This window comes from Sander vitreus, chromosome 13 (assembly GCF_031162955.1).
Source record: "Sander vitreus isolate 19-12246 chromosome 13, sanVit1, whole genome shotgun sequence".
Lineage (NCBI taxonomy): Eukaryota > Metazoa > Chordata > Actinopteri > Perciformes > Percidae > Sander > Sander vitreus.
The window spans coordinates 22,067,140-22,079,230 of record NC_135867.1 but is presented as its reverse complement, the minus strand read 5'-3'; the positions used below and the strand labels follow the sequence as shown (position 1 = coordinate 22,079,230).

General features: G+C 38.9%; 1 protein-coding gene across 1 annotated transcript; it reads left to right on the top strand.

Moving 5' to 3' along the window:
- Positions 1 to 2,195: 2,195 nt before the first annotated feature.
- stip1 (stress-induced phosphoprotein 1) lies at positions 2,196 to 10,695 on the top strand. The gene is made up of 14 exons (XM_078266206.1): positions 2,196 to 2,296; positions 4,434 to 4,643; positions 4,741 to 4,882; positions 5,197 to 5,338; positions 5,609 to 5,774; positions 5,895 to 6,021; positions 7,012 to 7,114; positions 7,424 to 7,544; positions 7,693 to 7,789; positions 7,881 to 8,005; positions 8,104 to 8,140; positions 8,291 to 8,394; positions 10,146 to 10,318; positions 10,406 to 10,695. The coding sequence occupies exons 1-14, from the start codon at positions 2,288 to 2,290 to the stop codon at positions 10,476 to 10,478; spliced, it is 1,629 nt and encodes a 542-aa protein (XP_078122332.1). The 5' UTR covers positions 2,196 to 2,287; the 3' UTR covers positions 10,479 to 10,695.
- The last annotated feature ends 1,396 nt before the right edge of the window (positions 10,696 to 12,091 follow it).

The following is a 12,091-nucleotide window of genomic DNA, read 5'->3' as shown; positions in this document are numbered from 1 at the left end:
GAATACTCTGAATCTCTGGAGTCCAAAACTAATTATTCAGTTACTAAGTCATGATTGCTATAGTACCACTTAGGTTCTGAAGTAAAAGAATATTATATATGTATGGGTTTTGTTTATGCAGTGTTGGCTAAAAGGAAATCATGCTATTACAAATAAAAACAGTTCAGATGTGTAGCGCCCATACACTGTTTAAAACAGGTAGCACCCTGTAGTTAATGAGTTGGGACTGGAGTAAGCTAGGTGTTGTACCGCACTTCAAAATCTGGGGGTGAAATCAGGATGACAGAAGCATTTGCCTACATCTGGTCGCCTGTATTGTAAATGCTGGGATCGTCAGTAAATCAAACCCATTTATTAATTTCAATGTCTGCAAGTATACTGTGTATGTTCACACACACGCACACACACACACACACACACACACTACATATATATATATATATATATATATATATATATATATATATATATATATATATATATATATATACTTAATCAGGAAATCACATTGAGATCAAGATCTGAGTGAGACCACAGTGAGACCTACATACAGTAGTCTGATGTGATTTTGGCTTAAAACACTGAGATTTAGACCAGGACATTGTCTGCCAATAAGAGAGATAGACCAACACTGGCAGTTATGGAAGTAAAGATAATGGGAAACCTGGTTGTAATCCTCGCTACATTTTTAAAGTTGACCTTCAGTTCATCATAAAAATGGAACATCATATTATGTAATATGATAGCATATATGTATCGGTAACACTTTATAATAACCATTGCTAATAAATGGTAAATTGATAGTTAATTAAACTTAAGTTAAGAGTTATTTTAGTGTTAACTAACAACTTAATAATAATTAATAATGTTTACTAATTATTAGTTATGCTATAATTTGTTATTTTAACAGCTTGTTTTTGTTCACATCATAACATTTTTATATATTATATTAAGTATTTGTTAATGATTAAGAATTTTTTTATAAACCATCAATAAACATTATTTGGATGGCTATTATAAAGTTGCATCTGATGAATACAATACTTTCATGGTTAATAATTGTTTTGTAAAGCATCTATAAACATTATTAGGATAGTTATTACCAGTGTACAAATAATCAAATAATCATCGCTTTTATATATTGCCAAAACAAATGTATGGGGCCAAATGAATATTACTTGATGCTTTATAAATCATTTATTAATCATTAACTTATTATTATAAGCATTAGTTGCAACTTTACAATAGCCATCCAAATAATGTTTATAGATGGTTTACAAATCAATGATTAACCACTGACAAAGTATTAACTATCTAAATGTATAAACCTATTATTTGATATTACACTAATCTATCGATAAAATAGCATAAATAAGGCTATAACATTACTAATAATTAGTAAACATTATAAATGATTACACACACACACACACACACACACACACACACACACACACACACACACACACACACACACACACACACACAGTTGCTAGTAACCAAGGAGGACAGGTAACTGACTTCACTGAGTTTCTGCGCGGGAAAGTCACAATCGCCACAATCTTCTGAACATAGCCATACTGAGAAATACAGAGAGAGTTGTGTGGAGCTGATAGTCTTAATTAGCTTTGTAGCAACTCATTTGACAATGGCTTGAATGTAACGGACGTTCATTAATATCAAAAAGTTATGCACTAAAGCTTTTAAAATAACTATTAAATAAAGTTGATCAATTTACCATTTATTAGTGATTGTTATTAAGTGTTACCTATGTTTCTATTAATAACACCATGATGACATCATATTACCTTTTACGTTTCAATAAAAGGCCATGCACTGTACAGCCTATAGGTTTTACTCATGATATTATTTGTGTGTACGTCATAACAACTGTCAAAAGATGTAATGATTGATCTACATATGATATATATTTTTTTACGCTTAGCTGTGTTGAGACTTGCCCTCTCATTTCCATCAATGGTCCTCCACTAACTCATCTGTCCCCAACGTACCATCTATGATATACTATCAGTCAGACAATTCTCCACAGCTTGGAGAGCATGTAACACCTCTTGTGTAGCACATTCTTGTTTTTTCCGTCATCTTCTGGAAGTTTCAGTTGGTGGGCTATAAATTGCCCCTTAGAATAAACCTCACGGGTAAAACGGAAATCGGAACGTTGATTACTGATTTTCTACACTTCAAACTGGCAACCTACATGTTGTTCAAGGGGAGGAGCTAATTCGCACTCCGCAGTAGTTTCTGGAAGGAACCTCATGCTTGCACCATGGAGAAAGTGAGTGTCACAACTATCTTCACAATTCTTTTTTTAACCTTACGTTATCATGTTTTAGAAATAACGATGAGTTCCTTTGATTATACGTGTCTTTACAATACTACTTTAGAGGTTAGTGTAGTGAGCCACCTCTTTACATTTGGACTTCACAGTTTGCTAATATCAGACAGCTAACGTTAGCTAGCTTGCTATTTTAGCGTCAATCCGGTAGTAATGTGTTGTGGTTGATGTGTCTGATTGGGCTTGAGGTTGTTACCGAGCTCAAGGTATCTTGGCAACGCTAGTCTGCAATGTAACGCTAGATAAACTGGAATCCAAATTGTGCAAACTTACCTAGCTAGCTAGGTTAACCGTTTGTTCATGTGTGTGCGGCTGTGGCTAATGTATGATTGCACACGGCAAGGTTAGCTAACGTTAACTGTTAAGCTAACGCATATGACTTAAATTTATCACAGCTGCTTTATCGTTGAGGTTTACCTGCCACTGCAGCCATTGTCATTGCCTTGATATAGCAATATACGCTAGCAAATCACGACAAGATACCCTTAACGCGAAGTAACTCCTGAGTTAGCAAATTATTGTACCACAGCTAACCTTAGCTCACAATGTGAACGCTATCATTATTAAGGTGACGGACAAATGAGAGCCATAATTAAGCCAGTAACGTTAGGTAAATCCTTGTGTTAAAATGTGTCAGAGGACCAACAGCTAAACTGCGACAGGCTGTCTGTAGCACATGCTGCAGGAGTATTTTTGGATCGGCTTCAGCGTTGTCCTCAGTAGCCTGCACTCATACCCGAGGATCTTTCTAGATGCACACGGCACCGCTGTCATGGCTACAGCCGCATTTTGTCGTGTGTCTCTTCTACTCGAAAGTTCTGCAACTGGCCAGTTTAATTATTTGGGTGTATATAGTGTAATATCCTTCCAGACTCTATTTTCATTTTGACAGTATCTGTTGGTTTGTGATTATGTGTGCATTCATAATAGCGAACAGAAGAGTACTGGGGTTTCTTGATGCACCAATGACAGCCTCCAAAAGAAAGCAGCAGCATCAATTACTCGACCTCACTCAGATAAACATTCAGAGTCACCGTTAGTGGCCAAGAAAGTGTGAACACATACAAGGAATTTGACTCTGTTTTTTTGTTGCTCTCAAAGTACATACACAGAAATAGGCATATGGCTAAAAACAAGGACAACAAAGCTGAACAAGGTAAACATAATAATTTGACTACTATGTACAGATAAAACTTTGTATATAAAATAGTGTACGTATACACATTCATATGCGTACACGTACGTACGTACATATACATGTAGCTAAACAATCGGCTCTGAGGATCTCTGAGCATTGTAAACAATAATACAATAGGGCAATGCAAAGTGCAAATGTCCAGTTCTTGTCCATCCCTTGCTTGACTTGAGAACAATTATTTATTGTCTTAGTGTTTTTTCTTAATATTTGAGTATAGCCCTGGTTTTCGAAGTGCAAAGCTGCTTACAGGGCTTTGGATCATATTAATTGTGACTAATTTCACTGATAATTTGTCAGAGTTCCATCTGGCTGGAAGAGTAGGTAAATATTTGTGAAATACAGCCTACAGAATACTAGAAACATTTAAGTTTATTTACATGTGCGTCACAGGGGATTGCGATGTTGCTGTGTTCCAATGTTTTAAGGTGTTAGGTGTTAAGATTAGATTAGGTGTAGTGGTGACTGTGGAGGGTCTGAACAAGAGAGACAGTGTTTTTTTTCTGGAACTGGCATTTTAAAAACTAGGGTCATCTTTGGGGAATTTAAACCTGGCTGTAAGGCTATTAGTATAAGCTAACCACCGTATTATCTTATTTTTAGGCTAAAATTGTAGGAGCATTGCACATTGAGGACCATGAATTTACATTAACAAAATAAAGACATATGTTCTGGGTCTAACATGAACAGCTGAGTGGTTGTCTTTTTTTCAGTTCTGCCAGTGGCAGCTGCGAAAGATGTCTTCTCTGTAGTCAGATCTATATAGGGGATTATGTGCGTGTGCTTTTGTGTAGTAGTTATAGAGCATTCACAGGAGGAGAGCTGTAGTATTGTGAATTTGCCTCTTAATACATAATTTGATTGGCTCTTTCTGGCTCATAGGTTTCAGCATTGAAAGACCAGGGCAACAAGGCGCTGAGCGCAGGAAATATTGATGAGGCTGTACGTTGCTACACCGAAGCTTTGGCCCTTGACGGTTCGAACCATGTCCTGTTCAGTAACCGCTCAGCTGCCTACGCCAAGAAAGGCAACTATGAGAATGCTCTCCAGGATGCCTGTCAGACCATCAAGATCAAGCCTGACTGGGGCAAGGTGAGGTGTCATTTCTTTTGCCATTATACTGTTGTCAAGACGTGTAAGAATACAAATTAAGAAGGCAATCTATATTCTTTCAATTTTGATCAACCAGGGCTACTCCCGCAAAGCTGCAGCATTGGAATTTCTTGGCCGATTGGAGGATGCTAAAACAACTTACCAAGAGGGACTCCGGCAAGAGCCAAGTAATCAGCAGCTAAAGGAGGGTTTACAGAACATTGAGGCCCGGCTTGCAGGTAGAAACTGTTGATTTTGTGATGTCTTTTAGTCTACATTACAATGTGAAAATTGTGTGACTCACTTTTCCCTTCTACGTGGGTAGAGGATTTAGCGATAGCTGCTGCTCACTGCAGTAAAATCACATTGGGAGTGCTCAAGTTTTCAAAAGGAGAGTAGGCATTCCACTTGGGTTTTGTGTGTGATTCATTCAGTGGACAAGTATAAGGGGTTACAGAGGAGAGAAAGCTCTGCTGAGTTTAATCCTAGACCAGTGCAAGATGGACTGACCCTATCATTTTTTACTAATAAACATAATTGTTTACTTCATCAGAGAAATCAATGATGAACCCCTTCGCCCAGCCCAACTTGTATCAGAAGCTGGAGAGTGATTCTCGGACCAGTGCGCTACTGTCAGATCCCAGCTACAGAGAACTCCTGGAGCAGCTCAGGAACAAACCATCGGAGCTTGGCACGTATGTGCATTTTCAAAATTGTTTGTTTCGTTGGGTAGAATTGCACAAAAACCTATTACATAGTATTTGTAGGCCCACTGTCATTCCATATTCTTTTGATATTGTAAAGGATCATCCTCTGTGTTGTGCCTCAGTAACCATTAGCGTGTATAATACTGAAAAGGGATAGATCAGAATCATAAATCTCTAAATTTATTTGGAAAATGTAAATTAGCCCTGAATACTGTGGTATTAGAAATGCATTTGTTTGTTTGTCTAACTGTTTTGCAGGAAGCTGCAGGATCCCAGAGTGATGACCACTCTCTCTGTGCTGCTGGGACTGAACCTCTCTGAGATGGACGAAGAAGAGAACCCTACTCCCCCTCCTCCCCCCAAACCCAAAGAGACTCAGCCACCTCCTCCCAAAGAGGAAGACCTTCCTGAAAACAAGAGAAAGGTAAAGAGTGATTAACTGATCATACGTTTTACTTTTTAGCCATTTTGCCTCTTCTGATGAATCCTTTTATTCTTTATTTATTTATTTTTTTTAAATCCTCCAATTTGTTTTTTTTTGCAGGCCTTGAAGGAAAAAGAACTCGGGAATACTGCATATAAGAATAAGGACTTTGATGTGGCGCTGAAACATTATGAAGAAGCAATCAAACATGACCCCACCAACATGACCTATATATCTAATCAAGCAGGTACATAGTCTCTCATGTTGGAAAAGCGATGACAGCCATTTGACCCATAAAGTTCATATATAGAATTATTCTGAGTTGTCCACCACGATCAATTCTTCTCCACAATCAGACTTTGTAATTGGTTGGAGTTTCTGCCACTGGGCTAAGCACCACAACTAAATCCTCAGATTTGAGGAAAACTCGTGATTGCCAACAAAACATTTTGTTGCATCATTGCGGGCTTCTAGGCCTGTAAATGGGGTGGGAGGGAAGTATGACATGCAACAAAGGTCCCACAACTGGAATGGTACTGGGGACGCTGTAAACATTCACCTGCCAAGGTGCTCCAATCGCTCAGAATTAGTGGTGCAACGGTGGTCCGTACGGATTTCGGTGCCACTTAAATGTCTGCGCTGCTCTCGGATGCTCCGAAACTGACGTTGGAGGCAGCAGAAGCATCGCTGCATGTCACGCTAGCTAACACTAACGTTACACTTGGCAGCATGTAACGATGTTAGCCTACCGTTAGCTAGTAGCTGGATTAAACACGGTTAACATGCTGACAGCTAAACGGTGTAAAAGTGTCTGTATTTCACTGTAGAGGATTCCAACACCGGGACGTACAACAGTCTGCCGCTGTAAACCTTGTGGTGCATTCAAAGTTATTGTAAAATACCCTTTTTTTCATCATTTTTTGTCGTTTACAATTTAGCAATTTACTAATGGAAAGTTGTTGTTAAAATCTATTATTACATTTTTAATAAATCATTTAAATTTCCCTCTTTTTTTGTGCTGATCCGAAAATTGATCCAATCCGTGACTTAAAACTGTGATCCCAACCGTGAGTTTTGTGATCCGTGTCACCCCTACTCAGAATGCACTAAAATACTGACCCAACAGTGTTACTACCAGTTCAGCTCAGTTTAACCAGTATTTAAAACTGATATGATTATTAACTTAAAATGTTGACTTTGAATGTTAAATGTGTACTCATTTTTATTATCACTTCAGCTGTGTACTTTGAAAAGGGAAATATGGAGAAGTGCCGAGAACTGTGTGAGAAGGCCATTGATGTTGGCAGAGAAAACCGGGAAGACTACAGACAAATAGCAAAGTGAGTTCCGTTTTTTCACTTTTGTCTATACTTGAGTGAATCTACCCACACTTCCCCTCAACCTTGAGGACAGGACTGGTATTTTGTAGAGCTTATATATTTACAAATTCATTTATTTTTTTATTTTACAAATTATCTGTCTATTGAACTTGATTTTTTTTCAAGAGCACAAACGTGGTTGTGTGACTGGGGTTGTTGGTATTTGTTAATAAGAATTATTACTGAACTATTCTTTCCTTAAGTTAAGACCTCCCCCATTCTGAGTTTGTGGCTCTTATCATCTGCGGTCTCCTCCTTCTCTTTGTATAGGGCCTTGGCTAGGATTGGAAACTCATACTTCAAGCAGGAAAAATACAAAGAAGCAGTTCAGTATTTCAACAAGAGTTTGACGGAGCATCGTACTCCCGACGTCTTGAAGAAGTGTCAACAGGTGCAGTGCAAGCTGATTTCCTTGATTTCCAATTATTCAGTATTCAATTATTCAGATTTTACATTTTAGGTGGTTTATATATATATATTGTTATGAAAACATAAGTGGGCACTTGACTTATACAATGATACTGTATTTGGTTCGGCAGGCAGAGAAGATATTGAAGGAGCAGGAGAAACTAGCCTACATCAACCCCGACTTAGCACTGGAAGAGAAGAACAAGGGCAACGACGCCTTCCAGAAAGGTCTGTAATAGTTGTCGTGCTCATTGGTTGGTCATTTCATTCTTATTTTAAGAACTTGTATAAAGATGAGCTCCTTTTTTACTTCCCACAGGAGACTACCCCTTAGCCATGAAACACTACTCCGAGGCCATCAAGAGAAACCCCAAGGATGCCAAACTCTTCAGTAACAGAGCGGCCTGCTACACAAAGCTGTTGGAGTTTCCACTTGCTGTGAAGGTACAGCCATCCTTACAACGCATCTCAGTGACTCAGTTAATGACATTCTAACCTGACAAAAACAAATGACTTTAAGAATCTTTTTTTCTTTCTGTCAGGATTGTGAATTGTGCATCCAACTTGAGCCCACCTTCAGTAAGTAGAAAACTTTGTATTTATTACCATTTAATTCACATTTAGTATGAAGAACTTAAAAAAAAAAAAAAAAAGTAGTATTTTATGCTGTTAACTGTTAAGTTCAATTGTGGTTGGTTTAACACCTAATTGAAACACATCTGTCCACAGTAAAAGGCTACACGCGTAAAGCAGCTGCCTTGGAGGCAATGAAAGACTATTCAAAAGCTATGGATGTGTATCAGAAGGCTCTGGAGCTTGACTCTTCCTCAAAGGTATTTTCCATGTTACTACACAGCTCTGAAAATTATACCTGAATTTTCAAGGCCTTGAACACTACATGTGTGACAAAATATTTTGGAAAAGTATGGGTATTTACATATTACATTTTCCAGTAAGGCTCAACTGTTCCAGGTTTAGTACTTTATCTAGTTACAGATCTAAATAATAGGTCATCACCTGAATCCCATTTTGTGACTCAAGTAATGTAAAGAGGTTCAATAATCTGTCACCTTTCTGAAAACGGGTAACTTGGTAGTTATGTTCAAGTATTGATAGTGTTGTCAGACACGTTTCTGGTGTGTGAAGACGTGAAATCCACGCAACAGAAACAGCATGCAGGCAGTGTGTAGCCGGCCTTAGGTGACCATCAAAAAAAAAAATCTGAGCACCAAAATCTATAAACAAGATCAAAAAGTTAGAAAAAGTGACATTTTGAAATACTCTGATAATGGTGTCTTAAAGTGCTCATATTATGCTTTTTGGCTTTTCCCCTTTCCTTTTTTATGTTATATCTTTTTGTCCATGTTAGGGCTCGGACGGTATGGATTTTGTCTTACCGCGGTTGAAAAGCAAGAAATTCCCGCGGTAGAGCGGTATACCGCAACCCCCTTACGAGAGTAACGTAAGTTAGAGCGAGAATGGCAGGGTGCCTTAAGTGAGTGACGTCAGTGCCCAAGGAGAGCGAGCGGTAACGGAGAGTAGCGTATGAGTGCCGCTGTGAGGAAAAGCGAGAGGAAAAAGAGATGGTAAAGTGAGTTAAACGTGAACAATAAAACAACAAGCTAGAGCTTCTCCAGGCACGGGGGCTTTATCTATGGTCAATACTGCCGGTCAAGTGAATGGTGTTACCCCCGAAAAAACATGGGCTTAAACCTTAAAACAATATGTTGCAGCTGAGCAGACAGAGAGGGCGACTCGACAGTTCGCTAACTTGTTGCTCTCTCTATCAGTATAAGCCGCTCTGTTTTAGGCTACGAAACGCAAACAAAATGCAGGCTGAAATTCAACGTGCCGTTTTATCGGGATAAAGCTATAAACAGAAGGAAACTTTGTTAGCTGCTAGGCTAATGTGCAATGGTTAACGCTGCAGCTTAACGTTAATGTGTCTACCTCAGCTGAGAACGGAGAAATGTCTTTACCTTTCCTACCGTAATACACGGTAGGCAGTGATGACGGTGACGAGCTCAGACCCGCGGTAGGCGTCACGTAGCCGCGGTAATGCGGTAACCGTCCCAGCCCTAGTGCACGTTATAGGTTTATAAAGTGAAAAAGTCCACCCCAAAGGGACTTAACATCTTCCAGAGAAAACACTGTTCACAAACTGCTCCAAACAGCTCTATTGTAGTTCAGCCTTTACTTCTGTGATGAACGTGTCACTTTGTAACACGTGTTATAATGCTCGCCTAGCTGCTAGCATGGCACTCCCTCATACTCTGCTACTGACTAGCTAGCAGCACTTACTGCACATGTTGGACTCCCAACAAAGATGGAACAGAAGTGAGATGCCTCACTCTGTAGCTAAAACCGAGAGCTCAACACATAGGGTGAAAAGAGGAGCTGCAGCAATGTGTAGTACGACAAATATATGGTGTTTTCTGAAAATTAAACCACATAAACCTATTCCTGACAACCTCTAAATACAATTATGAACCTGAAAATGAGCATAATATGAGTGTTATTCATACTTGCTGGACAATGATAATTTGCTTTTTTCTTCTTCATAATTTGTCCTCTCCACATTCAGGAAGCCACAGAAGGCTTACAGCGCTGCATGATCAATCAGACCACAAGGAATGACAGTCCTGAGGAAGTGAAGAAAAGGGCCATGTGCGATCCCGAGGTGCAGCAGATTATGAGTGACCCAGCAATGCGCATGATCCTTGAGCAAATGCAGAAAGACCCTCAGGCGCTTAGCGAGTAAGTTTACCAACCTTTTTTGTGTCACTTTCTGTCTCTCAGCATGATGAATTTAACGTTTTTACTTTTTTTCTGTTTGATCCTCAGCCACTTAAAGAATCCAGTCATTGCTCAGAAGATTCAGAAACTCATTGATATCGGACTGATAGCCATTCGTTGATGAGAACCAAGAGACTCAAAGACAACAGTGGAACAGCGTGCAAATCCCTCCAAAATATTACATCCTCCTTTCTTGCCTTCAATTTCAAAATGATGTTGTCTTTAGTCTCCCTGTGTATGTTTTTAAAAAAATCAGTTTCACAACTTTTTCATTGAATATAAGAAAGCATCTTGTATGTCATCTGGAAAAGTTTAGGACTCCAGAAAACATCTAAAAATGCTCAAATACATCTTATAATAAACAGTACAATTCAGTGCACAAGTATGTGCAGTGTTTAAAGGGGAAATCCACCCTAAAGCAGATCACATATTCCTATTGGTTTGTTTTAAGGAAACAAAAAATAGAAGCATTTGTAAACTCAAAATAAAGAATATAATATAGATCAAAAATTGAAATTGTCAACATTGGTCATGGTTCTTAACTCTCTAATTGTCCTTTTTAGGCTTGAGTAAACATGGTGCTTGCTGAGATGTCAAGTTTGTTTGCATCACTTGGTCATCTCCCACACCTCAAGTGGAAAGCTGAATCTATCCTATCTACTGGCCACTCGCATGCAGGTCCTGAATCTTGTTGGGTATTATTTTTGTACATGAAATTTTTCAAGCTTGGCTTTCTTTGGCTTAATGGATGGTTTTATTTGTGTGCAGCTAGTATCATAAGAAAGCATTGAGCGTTACCTTGATTGTGGTAGCTAGAGGATTTATTTAGACAACTTGTAACTGAGACTGGAAAAACACTACTCTATTAAGAGTCTAGAGATATTTTGCCATGAAAAGTGATATAAGATTGATCATTAACAGTTTAGTAAAGGTCCCATGGCATGAAAATTTCACTTTGAGTTTTTTTTAATTTTTTTTTTTTTAACATTAATATGAGTTCCCCCAGCCTGCCTATGGTCCCCCAGTGGCTAGAAATGGCGATAGGTGTAAACCGAGCTCTGGGTATCCTGCTCTGCCTTTGAGAAAATGAAAGCTCAGATGGGCCGATCTGGAATCTTCCCTATATGACATCATAAGGGGAAAGGTTACCTCCCCTTTCTCTGCTTTGCCCACCCAGATAATTTGGCCCACCAATGAGAAAGAAAGAGACGACATGGCTTGCAAACAAGTGAAGGATGGCAGTTGGTCAAAGCCACACCCCCACTCTCCAGCTTGCCCCACCTTCTCTCCTCCTCATTAGCATGTAAAGCTACAGACACACAAATGGCACATCCTAAGGAAAGCTCATTGTGGGACTGGCTCTAGTGGCTGTAATTCTGCACCAAGGCTGAATTTCGGGAAAGAGACTTAAGATACAGTATCAGACTGAGGCCTATATAAAAGCATCCAAAAAGCAGCATGTCATAGGACCTTTAAACACGTTCATACAGCAATTAAGGCAGCCATGTTCTTTTTTTGTAATAGTCTGAGAGATTTGGAGGCAACACTCTTGTTGCCATTTGAAGTATTAGCAAGACAAAAAAAGAAAATTCACTTCTCTGTGAGAAAGATTTAATCGTGATTTGACGATGAAGTTTAACTTTGTGCAGTCAACAGGAGGTGCGTCGATAATTCAAGTCAAAGTAGATACTTTTGTCTGGCTTCAAAAATTGGTTTCCCAGGCCTGAAAGTAGA

Excerpts from the sequence above, each read along its gene's own strand:
- stip1 (XM_078266206.1), top strand. Across the intron at positions 8,006-8,103 it reads AGTTTCCACTTGCTGTGAAG|GATTGTGAATTGTGCATCCA; the intron begins GTACAGCCATCC and ends TCTTTCTGTCAG. Across the intron at positions 8,141-8,290 it reads CCAACTTGAGCCCACCTTCA|TAAAAGGCTACACGCGTAAA; the intron begins GTAAGTAGAAAA and ends ATCTGTCCACAG.